Source organism: Pinus tabuliformis, chromosome 6 (genome assembly GCF_031772625.1).
Source record: "Pinus tabuliformis cultivar Carrire ecotype Pingquan chromosome 6, CPIR1, whole genome shotgun sequence".
Taxonomy (NCBI): domain Eukaryota; kingdom Viridiplantae; phylum Streptophyta; class Pinopsida; order Pinales; family Pinaceae; genus Pinus; species Pinus tabuliformis.
In genome coordinates, this window is record NC_142292.1 from 1,900,844,989 (window position 1) to 1,900,860,459 (window position 15,471).

The following is a 15,471-nucleotide window of genomic DNA, read 5'->3' on the forward strand; positions in this document are numbered from 1 at the left end:
ATTTATGAATATGTGAAAGTATATTATTGATTGGGGTTGTGTAAATCTCTCAGAAGTTTTAATAACATGCTGGTTACCAATCAGTTTGATTGGGAGAGATTGGTTGTCCTTGATCTGTTGGATCAAGGAGTGTTGAGGCTTTGTTAGTAAAGCATTGCCTAGGAGGACATCTGGTCAGCACTTTGTGTTTATGTCTAGGTCTCGAAGTTGGAAGGGTAGCATTGGTCATTGAGCTCTAACACGCACCTAGATTTCTCGGTTGATGGTTAGCAAGTAAGCCTGATGGAAAGCTTGAGTCCATCTTATTCCCACTTGGATAGATTGCCCTAGTCAAGAATCTAGTCCATGGCACTACGGTGCCTAAACTATTGAGAGACCAATGGATAGATTGCCCTGGTCAGGAATCTAGTCCATGGCATTGCGGTGCCTAAAGTTCTTCATAGTTCATATAGTTGAGATCTTCCTTGTACTTGTATGAATACCTCCCTAGTTAAGAAGGAGTGTTGGAAAATGTAACTAGGTTCGGTCTTCATTAATTTATTTGAGTCATCATGTAATGTACTTGTCAAAAGAATAAAGAAATGTTTTTTTATTATTCTAAAAATGACTTATTAAAGCATGGGCTTCATGCTTGGGTCGTCATTATATTAGTCAAAATCCCCATTGTGGACTCCTAGGATTAATATTGAGTTTATAGAGTCATTGTACATTCAAAAAGACCCTTCTTGGGCTTTTGAATCATGTAAAAAGGTTTAATATTGAGTCAAATATAATTTATGTGTCCTCCACACCAAGTCGGCCTAGAATAGATCAAGTCGGCCTAAGGACACCTATTCGACCTCCCTTGAAGCCTATAAATAGAAGCAAGTCGAATTCATTTGGAGCATCTCATCTCAAGCTAGTTCAATATCTCCAAGGAAGTCGGAGAAGTGTGAAGTGGATCTAAGGAAGTAAAAGGAAGTGCGAGTTGGGTGGAGTCTAAGGAGAAGAGAAAAAACAAAATTTTGGTGCCTCTCTCTCTCTGTTTTGTGCCCTAGTTTGGGAGATCGAAGTCTTCCAAGTTTCGTTGATACCGGAAGCTCCATGATGTTGGAAGCTGCTACATAGTCAAAGTTGTCGAAAAAGAAGTCGAAGTTCTGGGACGCTGACTTGGTGTGGAGGGAATGCTTGGTCTTTGTCTAGGGTGAAGAGTCTCAAAGAATACTATTGAAAGGAAGAGAATTTTGACTGGGTTTTCCCCTCGAGAGGGGGTTTTACCCTAGAATAGTGCCTATATCTGTTGTCCATTGTTTTACATGCTTTCACTTTGGTAATTGCTTGATGAACTAAAGAAAGAAGATATAAAGAAAACTTAATAAGAAGTCAAGAACATCACAAGTAATTATCAAGTATAAGAAAATCTTTCTGCCTTTCTGATTTTCTAACACATCTTGTATTTGCAGCGATTTTCTCAATAACATTGTGGTTGCAGGAAGTGGAAGTCACCTCCAAGCCTTCTAGCCCTGCACAAGGCCCTTAGGCCTCTTGGTTTGCTTTTCTATCTCTCATTGTCTTGTCTGATTTGCTACAGCCATCTATTCAGTCTCATAATGCTAATAAAAAACATTAAAAGTTACCAAAAATCATTAAACAATCACTTAACTTCATTAACTATCACTAGAGTTCATTTGGCATTAATTGTTTGGTACCAGGTTGGCTTTGTGGAGCACTGAATCACTAATTTTCTAAGTTGATATAGGTATGATATATGCTCTTTTAAGGTGTGATCTAAAAGTTAAAAGTTTGATCTATAGTTCATAAGTGTTGACAAATCTAGGGCAGATAATTAGGGAGTTTATTTAAATTATTTCTTTGCAATTCTTGACATTTTCTTGTGATCTATATTAGAGTATTAGCATTATTATTTAATTATGTTCATCAACATGACAAATGCCAATAAGAAGATCACAACGCAAACACAAGAACACCAGATGTAAGCTGCTAGCTGGGGCCAAAAGCTCTCCTAGAAAAGAAAACCCACAAAAGACTCTTCTTATAGAATTTCAATGAAGACTTCCAAGACCTTGACCAAAGACCAAAGACCAAACCTTCTAAGAGATGAGCCAACCAAATGCCAAACAAAAAATCTGCAAAATATGGACTGAAGAAACCCTAGTTCCTCCAAGGAACCCGCACGTGTGAACAAGCAGAGACAAAAATCTTCTTTTCCTCCCTCGTAGCCTCCACAGAAATTTGCTTCTCTCTCTTCTTCGTTGGATCAGGCCACCTTTTCTCCTTCGCTAGGATCATAAATATATTTTGATGTATGTATGTATCAAATGAGAGGAGGCTTCTCTTTATATAAGCTTCCTTGAGGGCAGATTAGGCCTCTTTCGGTTGACTTGGGGAAGGTTGGCCGACCCATCTCTTGGATGCTTCTAGACACAACGAATTACAATAATAATTTTTCTTCTTTGTTACATGGGCCCTCAAGCGCTAGTACATCATAACCTTGGTTCTTGACTTGACAACAAGACCCCCAGAACACTCAATGGGTGCTTTGACCTAGGACCACAACATGATGGGCAAGAAACCCATTTCAATAAAACAATTTTTCTTTTTACAAATAAATTTTCTTTTCTTTTCCTTTTCCAAGTACATCAATAATTACATCAAGTTATGACTCAAGTACAATTATGAAGACCAACACTAGTTACATTTCAACACTCCCTCTTAACTAGGGAGGTATTCATAATTGACCATAGTTACAAGGACATTATTTTCATTGAATAATTCCCATAAGAAGAGTCGGATTGGTAAGTCATCTTAAGCATCAACATTATGATCAATATACAACCAACATTGTCAACATAGCAACGCCTTGACTAACACGCTCTAACTCTCAATAGATCAGAGCACAATGTTGGGAGGTATTACATGGGACACCACACGACCTCTTAAGGCACATAACCCATCCAGATGTTGACAAGGTATGTCCTTCCTTCTAGGACCATTCCTATCTTGGATTTACACATCCTCAAGGAATTTCCTTTTCGACTACTCTTACCTGTTGGATGCCCTACCTCATCCTCAAAGAGTATCGGTCACCAGACTGCATCCTATCTTGGATTCCAAATCCTCAAGGAGTATCTATCTCAGATGCTTACCCAATTCTTTGGGCGCCATTCTCTCCTCATGGCCTTCACTAAGACTTATGGTTGTTAGTCTTGGTCTAGTGCATGACACATGAAGCAGAGAACTATATTTGTCACTCCCTCTCAAGAACTATATTTGTCACTCCCTCTCAACCAGGGAGGAGCTCCCTCTCTACCAAATAAATTTACACTTCCTATTGTTGCAATTTGATGACTTATCAAGGCAATTATAGAGATAATATACCCTTAGGAACATTCATTCACTGTACTAGACATGTAACATATGCAAAACCCTCACAAAATCAAATTTGCACTTCAATTAGGGGAGAAACATAGATTCCATGAACGAAAATTCCATACATTATACATGTGATATGTAATAGAGAAACAGACCATGAAAAAGGCACTTACAAGTATAGCGAATATATCCAACCATCAAAGAGAGACAAAATTGAAGCTTCAAGACCAAGACAATATTTCCAAATGTGAATATGCATCAAAGGTTATCCAATTCGTCCTCCACTAGCTATCGCGAAATTCTCAAGAAGAGATAGAATCCAAATCCAAGTGATGACGAGAATCAAATGATCCTCCCATTAATATATATCATCCTCTAAGGGTTTGATTTACCTAATTAGGCCTAATGATGCCCCAACTAATAAAATAATGTACAAAATAGTAGTACTTTGTGACAAGCCCACCAAGATAGCTCCATAACATGAAAATAAGCCTCTTAAAAAGGCCAAAATGATAGATACAATAGGTCGAAGGGCCATAAAAAGGCCAAATGGAGTCCAACATGTGCCAAAATGAGTGGAAGGGCTCCAACTCTAGTGATATAGGGGGTGGCCCCTTGATCTACAAGCAAATGACCTATGGTACTCCCAAGTGGTTGTGAGAGCACAAAAACATCCTCACGGGTCTCCAAGTGGATCAAACAAGCTTGTATCCCATCTGTAAGGGCTAGAACAATGATGCAAGCCCTCCCTTTGTCTTCCATGGTGAGACACAACCTCATATGGGCCCTGGATCAACTACCAAGTGTGTGGTTTAAAAGAGTAGCCGGTTGGGCAAAGTGGTCCAAGTGCATCGTCATCATCAAATAGGTGGAACACGAGCGAGCAATGGATGGTACTAAAGGATCCCATGGCGTGGTTATCTACTCTCTGGTATAGTGGAGGCCCATGGATTTCAACGCACACCCTACAAATGCCAATATGACCCTCTGGAGGGCATTAGACCCGGTATAGGGGGACCAAACCCCAAGATGAAAACCCACCTGCAATCCTATATAAGATCCAATGTGTCTCCTCACGTTCCAGTAAAACAAATCATCAGTGTAATTGAGTAAATGAGCTTACAAACAATGCAATCAAGTGGACAGTTCATAGTGGCATACCCTTCCATAACTGGCTTTAGAGTGTACAAGTGCCTCCAAGTTCAAGAAGGAGGTTAACCAAGGACCCTATTAGGTGGTTTCAACGCCTAAAGGAGTGACAAGTCCATTGTACATCCCTCAATTGGCAGGTGTCATGTGATACAATGATGGAATGAAATCAGGGCATCAGGGGAAGGCTCCAAGCCACATGCCACAATACTAGGGTAGTTATGATAAGGGAAGCCCACACTTGGAGATATAGATGTAGGAGGGAGCAATCGTGATACCTGAGTTACCTCGGCCTTTGTTTTTCCACCCTTCTTCATATGCCTTTTGTGTTTTATTGATTTTTCTTTTCATAACTACTCAGGGCTCTAGGGGATGAGAGCATGATGTGAATGATATAGCAGTGAATTCCCTCTTAAGGTTGGGCAGTTCATTGCCCACCAAGGGTTGGTACAATCATGGGTTCCTTAATGATGCAGGGGGTCGATATATGGGGCCCTAGGAACCAGGGTGATGGCCATAATGATAGGGGTAGAACTCATGATGGCTTTTGCCCACATGCTAAATTTGTATGTCCCAGCCATCTTTTGCATTTTATGGTACATTTCCTATTGAGAGTGGCCAAATTATGCTTTTTACTTTCTTTTTAGCTGCATCAACCTTTGGGGCATCATTCCAGGCCCGACCCAAAGTGTGGACAAGGGGAGGGGGAGGCTAACTCCTTGTGGACCCAATGGACAAATGTGGACCCGAATGGGAAATATGTAAAAAGGGGCTACAATGAGCGGAAGGGAGTGATGTATGTGGTGTCGAGAAGTGGGGCCACGCAACCAAAATTGGGATTTCCCATGTAGTGGCACTCCTAAGGCTAGTAGCCAATAAAGGAGATCCCACAGGACTAGGATACAACATTAACCACCAAACTGGACAAAGAGACAAGAGTACAAACCAAGCCCATTCTTTCAGCCGAATCCCCCCACTAATCCATGCCCAGAAGTGTCTATGATAAGTAAGCAAAAATACCCAATTACATAATGAAAGCCATACTTTCAGGGTTGGAATGCCCACCTTCAAACATACGATCATGACAGATGGACGAGGGTGCAGAATGGTTGCCTCAGGTGGCAGAGATGGTGGCACATCAAGCTATCTAGTGGCTGCAAGGGGCTGCTGGTTGTCGGCTGAAGACAATCTAGGGGGAAAATTTCTCCTATGGGTGTCACCCACAGGTGGTATAACAGGAAGCACATCCTAAAAAAAGAAAATGAATTTCATGGACAATTAGTATTAAAATATTCTTTCATATGCAACTAGAATCAAGCGAAAGGAGGACCAAGGCCTAAGAGCCCTAGGCTTGGTAGGGTACTAATTCTCATTCTCCATTAACCATCATCTCTTGTTCCAATGTTGTTCCTTTTTTTCATTCGTTTTCCTCTCCCATTTCTAGTAGCATAAAAATAAAAGAAGAAAAAAATAGGAAGTCCAAAGAAAAGAAAATACTATCAGAATTTGTCATCTAAACGTTACATCAAGTTCTATCAACAATCATACACAAAATTAGGCTATAAGGAGTGTAATTCAACATGCACATATATTGAAAGAAAATTATTTCAACAATGAGAAATATGATGTATCAAGTAACAAGCTACTTGAATCCTTTGAGAATTACATTACTCAATTTATTCATCATGCATTAGCCTAAAAACCAAGTTTGGCTACATAGGGGTCCAAATCCTAGTCAAGAAAACCATTAGGAATTTAAAATAGCATATAGAGATAAACTCTTTATTTCGAAGAGAATAAATATTAGATGACAACATAGGGGTAACAAGGCATCTACAAATAAAGGTGTCACTTGTTAACATGGATTTTAGAAAAATACATATGGAATAATCAAATGAATCACATGAGAAGTACACAGCAAATTAGAAAAAAAAGCAGTATAAATAGGGGCAAGTAGTAGAGTTGGAAGCCAAAACAAGAGAGGAAGTAAGAGTCAACCATCTGAAAACCACCAGAATCTGTAAGCAAGAGAATCAATATTAGATGAAAACATAGGGGTAACAAGGCATCTACAAATAAAGGTGTCACTTTGTTAACATGAATTTTAGAAAAATACATATGGAGTCATCAAATGAATCACATGAAAGTACATAGCAAATTTGAAAAAAATGAAGTATAAATAGGGGCAAGTAGTAGAGTTGGAAGCAAAAACAAGAGAGGAAGTAAGAGTCAACCATCTGAAAACCACCAGAATCTGTAAGTAGGGCCCTTGGCCAATTCATAAATTTGTGAAGACCACCCAGTTCATCAATTAAATCAGCACCAGGACAAAGTTCTAAATGGTATGTGTTTCCAAGAATAATTTGGCAGCCAATCTCCTCCAATTGATCATTTGCAAGTCCCTTTATTGCACCTGAGATCAGTAGCAATATGAATATTGAGTAACAATAAGGTAACACCAGCATAATATCAAGGAATGATATGCTTGTCACTAAATAATTTTTTGTCGTGTGTTAAAAAATGTTAGAAAAATATCTCATAGTTGAAAAAGAGTTTTCTAAAATAAAATATAGTCAAAAAACCTTTAATAAAGAACCACAGAAAGAAATAACTTCTTCATATTTCAGTTTAAGAAAATGAATGCTTGCACACCTGTCCGTCTTATATCTGATCTGTTGTGAAGTTTTGTAACACTACCTATTTAATATCAGTTTCCGTTGTTTTTTTCTGTCATGGAAGAAACCCTTATCTCATGGATCCATGAGATGTCAAAATTATCATGGGAGAATTAAACTTTGTATCATATGATTGGTAGCAACAAATTGAAAACATGCTACATGGACACAGGAAATAAGAAAAGGTTAAAGACTAAAGGAGCAGTGGAAGGTTGTACCAGAGTTACAATCCATCAGACATATCAAATTTCAGCAACAATAAAACTTCAGATCTAAAGGCGAGTAAGATTATTGTCAGACCAGGTAGTAACTCCACAAATTTAATTCATATTATTCCTTCAGGTAGGTCTTTATTATATACATGAGGGAGACTATTCACTTCATCTCCCGATGACTGTTCATATTTCTTATTATTTATTTACATCAACTGTATTTATTTACCCAATCCTGATGATTAGGTGTCAACATTCCCCCCCTTAATTTGAAGGGATGTTGGTGAGTCCAAGCATCATTCTAAATCGTTCAAGCTTTTCTCTTCCAAGCGCTTTGGTGAAGATGTCTGCAATTTGCTCATTAGTGGAACAATGACGAAGATGGATTGTCTTGGCCTCAACATGATGTCGAATCAGATGATATTTAGTATTGATGTGCTTCATTCGATCATGGAACTTTGGGTTCTTGGCCAACTGTATTGCAAAGGTATTGTCAATCATGAGTGGAGTTGATTGTACTTGTTTTACGTGCAAATCTTCAAGAATTTTCCTAAGCCACACAATTTCTTTTGTTGTCTCAGCTGCTGCCACATATTCTGCTTCTGTTGTGGAATCTGCTGGAACTAATTGTTTGCGTGATCTCCAGGAGACAGCTCCTAATCCAAGACTCACAGCATATCCTGAAGTAGATACCCCAGTTTCTTTGTCTCTATCGAAGTCTGAATCAGAGTATCCAATCAAGATGAAGTCGTTCACCCATGTATACTTGATTCCAAAGTCTTGAGTTCCCTTCAAGTACTTTAGAACTCTTTTTGCAGCAAACCAATGTCCCTCACAAGGCTTTTGCATAAACCTGGAGAGGATTCCAACAGCAAACGAAATGTCTGGTCTGGTAGTAGTTAGGTAGTTGAGACTTCCTACAAGCTGTCTATACTTTGTTGCATCCTCAAATTCTTTTCTTTCAATAGATGTGAGCTTTAAGTTTTGTTCCATTGGAGTAGTAAGAGGATTGCATTCTATCATGCCAAACCTATTCAACAGATCTCCAATGTACTTCTTTTGAGAAAGAAATATGGACTTTGGATGTTGAGTTACTTCAATACCAAGATAGTAATGAACATAGCCCAAATCAGTCATTTCAAAACTTTTCCTGAATTCCTTCTTTATGGATGCAATGTAGCTTTCATTGTTCCCTGTCATCAAAAGATCATCTACATATACCACTGTTTTGCCAACTTTCTTGACAAATAAAGTTGCATCATCAAGATCATAATGTTTGAAATTGAGTTTCAGAAGATGCTCAGTTAGTTTTTGATACCAGACTCGCGGTGCTTGTTTGAGGCCATACAAGGATTTCAGAAGTTTGCATACTTTTTTTTCATGTCCTTTGACAGCAAATCCTTCAGACTGGGACATAGAAACATTCTCTTTTAGATCTCCATTCAAGAAAGCAGTTTTTACATCCATTTGATGGACTTTCCAACCGTTCTGAGCTGCTAGGGCAAAGAGTGTCCGGATGGTAGCCCATTTTGCTGTGGGGGCAAAAGTCTCCTCATAATCGACCCCTTCCTTCTATGCAAAACCTTTTGCCACAAGCCTAGCTTTGTGCTTGTCAAGTGAGCCATCAGCTTTATACTTGTTCTTGTAGACCCACTTGCAGCCACTTGGTTTGGTTCCTAATGGAGAATCAACCAGCGTCCAAGTGTCATTCTTTATGAGGGAATCATACTCCTTTTGCATCGCTTCTTTCCACTCATCATGAGAAGCAGCTTCTTTGAAGGAAGTTGGTTCAAAATCTGTAGACAAGTTCAATTCACAATCATAAGAAACATCCATATCAACAGGTGAATTAGAGTCATCTACATCACCTCCATTTTGCCGGTTTGAATTTCTAGTTTCAGTCTTTCCAACCTCATCAGGATGAACACTTTCAAGTGTCTTTATCAACCACTTTGGGGGACCTTTCTCAGATGGTTCAGGCTGCTCCGTTGATTGAGTTGGGACTGAATCAAGATTGAGTCTCCCAATTCTATCAATCACATCACTTAAAGCATCATCCCTTGTTGGAGTTTCATGCGGCGGAGAGAGTTCTTCAGAAGAAGATTCCACATGTTGATCTAGTATAGGAATCCCCCCTTCAAGATGTGGAATCTGATTACCAAATTCTTGAAATGATTTTGCATTTGCGAATCTATCCAAGCGATCAAGTTGCCGCTCAACAACATTGTCAGTTTTGGATGATTCAAGAAAAATTACATCTCTAGATACAACAAACTTTTTATTGACTTCATCATAGAGATGGTATGCTTTGGAGATGTTTGAATACCCCAGGAAGATACACTTACGACTTCTTGCACCAAGTTTGTTTCTATGTACCTTTGGTATCAAGGCATAACAGGTTGAACCAAAGACCCTAAGATGCTTTACCGAAGGAACGTGCCCATATCACATTTCATATGGAGTCTTGTTTCTAAGAGCATTAGATGGACATCTATTCTTTATATATGCAGCACATAGAACAGCATCAGCCCAAAACATTATCTTTACATTTTTGAAGAAGAGCATGGAGCGTACCATATTTAAGATTGTCCTATTCATTCTTTCAGCTACACCATTCTGTTGGGGATTATAAGGTACAGTTGTTTGATGTTTGATCCCATGTTGGCGAAGATAGTTTTCAAATTCATTTGATGTGTATTCTTTTCCATTATCAGTGTGAATAGACCCAATATGAGATTGTGCATCATTTTCAATCCATTTATGAAAGTTCTTGAATGTTTGAAAAGCATCAGATTTGTTCTTCAATAAATAAACCCAACACATTCTGGTGTAGTCATCAATAAATGTCATCATATATTTATTTCCATTTGCAGAAGGAACAGACATTGGACCACATAAATCTGAATGAATGAGTTCAAGTTTTCTATGTGCTCTTGAATGTGAATCATGAAAAGACTGTTTGTTATGCTTTCCTAGAATGCAAGCATCACATTGCTTAAATTTCCTAGGAATTGTAGGCAAACCAGCAACACCATTTTTCTTCAACAAGCGGAGGCTGTCATAGTTCAAATGTCCAAGTCTAGCATGCCATAATAAACTTGATGGAAGTGTACCTTCTTCATGATGAGAATTGTATGAGAAATGTTGTGCACGAGCAGAGGTACCTTGCAGCTTGAGAAGCCTTTCTTCTTCTATTCCCCTCATGACAAGTGAGTGATCAGATGCTTTTCTCACCTCAAGCTTGCCATCAAACATATGAATGGAGTGACCTTGCTGGCGGATGTGGACCAAGGACAACAAGTTTTTCTTCAACTGTGGGAGATATAGAACATGATGCAGAAGAAATTCTGGAAGACCAGGCAATTTAAGCCTAATTGTGCCAAGCCTTGATGACTTGATTTTTGATCGGTTTGCAAAGTATACTGCTCCATCAACATTGTCAGTAAATTCTTCAAAAAAATCTTTTCTATGAGTCATGTGGCAAGTTGCTCCTGAATCAAGCAACCAATCATTTTTCCAAGAAGCAAGTGAAGCATTAAATAAATCTTCATTTACTCCAATATTACATTGTGCCACAACATAGTGAGCGGATTCAGGTGCTTTACCTTTGTTTGTATCATTAGTTTTTCCTTTCTGTTGGTTTCTTTGTTGCTCAATTTTGTCCCATGGTAACTTGCATGTAGAGGCATCATGTGATCCATTTCTTTTGCAGCATATGCAGTGCAGATCTGCCTTTTCTCCTTGAGAGTGTCTGCCCCCCTGCCTCTGAAATATCTTCCTCTGGAAGAATCTTGAGCAGGATTCTTTTCTTTATGAGCAAGGCACACAGCCTCTTCAGAAGACTCAGGGGTTGTCTTCTTTCCAAAAGCTTTCTCTCTTTCAGCAAATTTTTTCACAAGAGAGTCAAAGGTAATATCTTTGAGATTTCCATTTGCTTGCAATGACTTAAGATAATTGGAGTAAGTAGGATAAAGTGCCTTGAGAAAAGTGATAAGAGGAATATCCAATTCAACCTTAGTGGATTTGATATCATGCATTATAGATTTTACTTCGGATGAAAGAGCAAGAAGATCATTATTTTGTAATTCAAGAGTGAAGAGTTTAATCATGAGTTGAACAACTTCAAGTGCAGAATGTGAGTCACAGAGTTCTTTCAGCTTTTGTAAGGCTTCGAAAGCAGTTGAAAATGGCGAAATATGGCGACTCACCTCTTCATTTACAGATGTTGCGATTAATGCATAAGCTTTGTTGTTCTTATTTTCCCAAATGGCGAGCTCTTTGTCTAAGGTAGGTTGTTCTGGCTCTGTCTCCGTCTCCAACACACACTCCTTTCCACAACTCATTGAAAATGAGGGTGTGTTTTATCATCCGAGACCACTCAGGATAGTTCTCCTTGCCAGTGAGAACTATTCCCACAATGGATATGATTGAATGCATTGTAAAATCTTGTACCATAAAAAAACTGTGTACTGTAAAAGATACTTCTGCTGGCAAAAATGTGCTTCAGAATAATACAGCCTTATTCTTCCTTCTTGATTAAGTAAGAATTTTATTTAATACACAAAGTAAAACTGTATTCTATATAGAATATCAACTGCTCAAACACCTATCATAACTTGAATTCTGGTGTAAATACAATTGATGTAAATTGGAATTTGTCAAAAAAAATGGACAAATGTTTTTCACCGCACGTAGGTGTGCTGATCACACTCTATTATCACGCTCTTAAATAAATCTTCATTAAATAAATCTTTATTAAATAAATCTCTTCACCACACACATATATGAGAAGTCTGGGTAATACGCATTTGAGCGTTTTCAGGCAGGAGATCTCAAGGCAAGAAGAGAGGTCATGGTCCAAGAACAAGCCGTCGGGGTCCAAGAACAAAGCCAAGCCTCCGACAATGTCCACCAGACCAACACGAGCTAGAGCTCCAACCTTGTATTTCGCTACCTCCTCCCGCACCTCCTTGAGGTCACCCTTTGTGAAAATAAGACCAACATTTCCCACCAGCAAAGGAATCAGGTTCTGGTGACTTGCAACGTAGCGGAGTGAGGGCAATGTCACACTGCTCGTGGCCACCGAGAACAGAAACCAGGCGAAGAGGACCGGATTTAGAAGTAATCTCTCTGGCACCTCTGGCGATTTCTCAATCGTTTCAAGCACCACACTACAATTGTTCCTAGCACCACACACACAGGAGGACGACTTTATGCACAGACTTAATACGCAGCCCAACTGGTTAAGGCATGCGCTTTTTGGAATTGAAAGACACTGTAACTGTGCTCGTCCAGCGATATTCACCCAACAGAACAGTTTGGAGGGCGGACTATACCAAACGGTTTGGAGGGTGGACTATTCACAGCAAGAATAAAACGTATACTGACTTGGAGCAGGCTTCAGGCAACTGACACTATCAGCAACATACCAGCGGATTATATGGGAAATGAGCAGCGTACCAGCAAATTATATGTCAGAGCAGAGCAGCGTATTATATGCAGATGAATATGAATAAAAGATTGTCAGAGAAGAGCAGAGGAGCAGTGCTTTGTATGCAAGGCAGAACATAGCCAGAATAGGGAGTTACAAAGCAAAGGGAAGCCAAAAATGGCACTGGCTCTGATACCATGTCAGACCAGGTAGTAACTCCACAAATTTAATTCATATTATTCCTTCAGGTAGGTCTTTATTATATACATGAGGGACACTGTTCACTTCATCTCCCAATGACTGTTCATATTTCTTATTATTTATTTACATCAATTGTATTTATTCACCCAATCCTGATGATTAGGTGTCAACAATTATGATGTTTATGGATTATTGGATGACAAAAGGTTGCACTATTTTACACTCTGTCTAATGGATCAAAATTAAGAAATAGCAAACCTGCACAACTTAAGAAGTGTTAATTTTCTTGAAACTCTGCGCACTACTTAGACGAATTACTGTAAACAAGGCAACTGAAAACTAAAACCAAATTTACTTGCACCAAGATACAGAGTTTGTTACCAATCAATAAGCAATGGAAAAACACCAGCGATAGAAATGCATGCACAAAAAATTGACACGCTTATTTTACCCATGAAACCCAAAAGGGAAAACCTACTTTCTTTGTTGTGGTCTTTTATTGATTGTGCTTGAGCAAATGGATCTATTACAATTCACTCTGCTACTGTAGCCAAAAATCTATCTCTGAGAAAGCACTAGGCTTCTCCTCATTATTCTCAACCCTGCACAATAATTCTCTGTTGAAGATAGTCTATACCTGCTCTCGAATCCTGACCCTCTTGCTCCACAATCCTTGCGCACTTGAGCCCCTTGAATCCTTGCAAACTAAGCCCCTATTTCCTTGCACACTTGGGCTCCTATTTCCTTGCACACTAGCTCCTATTTCCTTGCGTACATTTGCTCCTCAATTATGCACACTCCACAAACAAAGTATGATCTATCAATTATGTGCCTTCGTCCTTTTCTTTATAGATAGAATTCAATGCATGCAGGAGGCCTAGCCAAATTTTCTCTCCAATCAACACTGAAGTCTCAACTCATTCTAACTCAACTTGTCACCTCATCCTATATAGTCTAACTGAAGAACATTCCAACTAACTGAAGCTCCAACACTACACATGCAAACTTGATGACTCTTCCAGTAAGCTGGAAATCAACTCATCGTAACTGAAGTCTATCTCATGAATTCACACTCATGCTAAAGAAAGACTAATTCAAGGTCTTCACTGTCTAACGCACAAGCCAAAAGACCTTCCATAGCTACATTTTCAACACTCCCTCTTAACCAGGAAGGGATTTTGTACAACTCCCAACTTTTCTCTGAAGTAGACTAAACTACCTCTTGTTAGAGCCTTGGTCAAGATATCTGATATTTTCTCCTCTGTTGGAATGTACAGTAGCTTCACTATCCTTTTCTGAACACAGTCCCTGAGATGATGATACCAAATCTCAATGTGCTTGGAGCGATCATGAAACAATGGATTCTCAGAGAGCTTAATACAACTCTCATTGTCACAGTGGATCACAATGGGCTCCATCCCCTGTCTAAAAAGTTCCACAAGCAACTTCCTCATCCAGATACCTTCACATGCTGCCAAGTTGGCAGCCATGTATTCGGCCTCAGAGAGCTTAATGCAACTCTAATTGTAACAATGGATCACAATGGGCTCCATCCCCTATCTAAAAAGTTCGACAAGCAACTTCCTCATCCAGATACCTTCACATGCTGCCAAGTTGGCAGCCATGTATTCGGCCTCTGTTGAACTAAGTGCAACTGATCTCTGCTTCCTGCTGAATTAGGAAACAGTTGTTGACCCAATGTTGAAGATGCAACTTGAAGTATGCTTCCAATCTATAGAGCTTCCTGCCCAATTTGCATTTGTGAAGCCCTCAAGCCTCACTCCATCAACCTGTCTATACCATAATCCATAATTTGGCATGCCTCTGGGATATCAAAACATGCTTCACAGCAACCCAGTTAACTCTAGTAGGATCCATCATGAACTGGTTCATTGCAAAACATATATCAGGTTGTGTTGACTAAGTACATCAACAACCCAATGAGTTGCATGTACAATGTAACATCTACTCGCCCTGCTCTACTAGCGTCCACCTTCCTCCAGTTTGTGACTAGAGGCGTGGTCATGAGCCTGCAATCTTGCATATGAAACCTCCTAAGGATCTTTGTAGTGTACTTGCCCCAAGAGGATTTCCCCATCACCCTATCATACTTCCAAACCAAGTAAATAGTGCATAAGCCCTATGTCCTTCATCTCAAACTCTCTTGCAAGATCTGCCTTGCAATCCTGAATCAAGTTGTCTACTCTAGTCAAGATAAGATCATCAACATAGAGCACTAGAATGAGCGGAAGCCCTCCAACTGTGATGTAGTACAGGTTGGCATCCGCCTCACTCTTAGTGAAGCCCAATCCCTGAAGGTAGTTGTCAATGCGAGTGTACCATGCTCTCGGACCCTGCTTTAGCCCATATAATGTTGGAATCACGATTGTCATTACACCAAAGCCCACAGATGTTAGTAAATAGATGCATC

General features: G+C 39.4%; 1 protein-coding gene across 6 annotated transcripts in view; it reads right to left on the reverse strand.

Annotated features, from left to right (window-relative positions):
• LOC149266788 (uncharacterized) overlaps nucleotides 1–15,471 on the reverse strand; it is a 507,359-nt gene that overhangs the window by 368,693 nt on the left and 123,195 nt on the right. For all 6 annotated transcript variants that reach the window (XM_089430902.1, XM_089430881.1, XM_089430890.1 and 3 more), the window contains one exon: nucleotides 6,756–6,934. In XM_089430902.1, coding sequence (XP_089287028.1) covers nucleotides 6,756–6,934 — 179 coding nt within the window. The remainder of the gene's footprint in view (nucleotides 1–6,755; nucleotides 6,935–15,471) is intronic.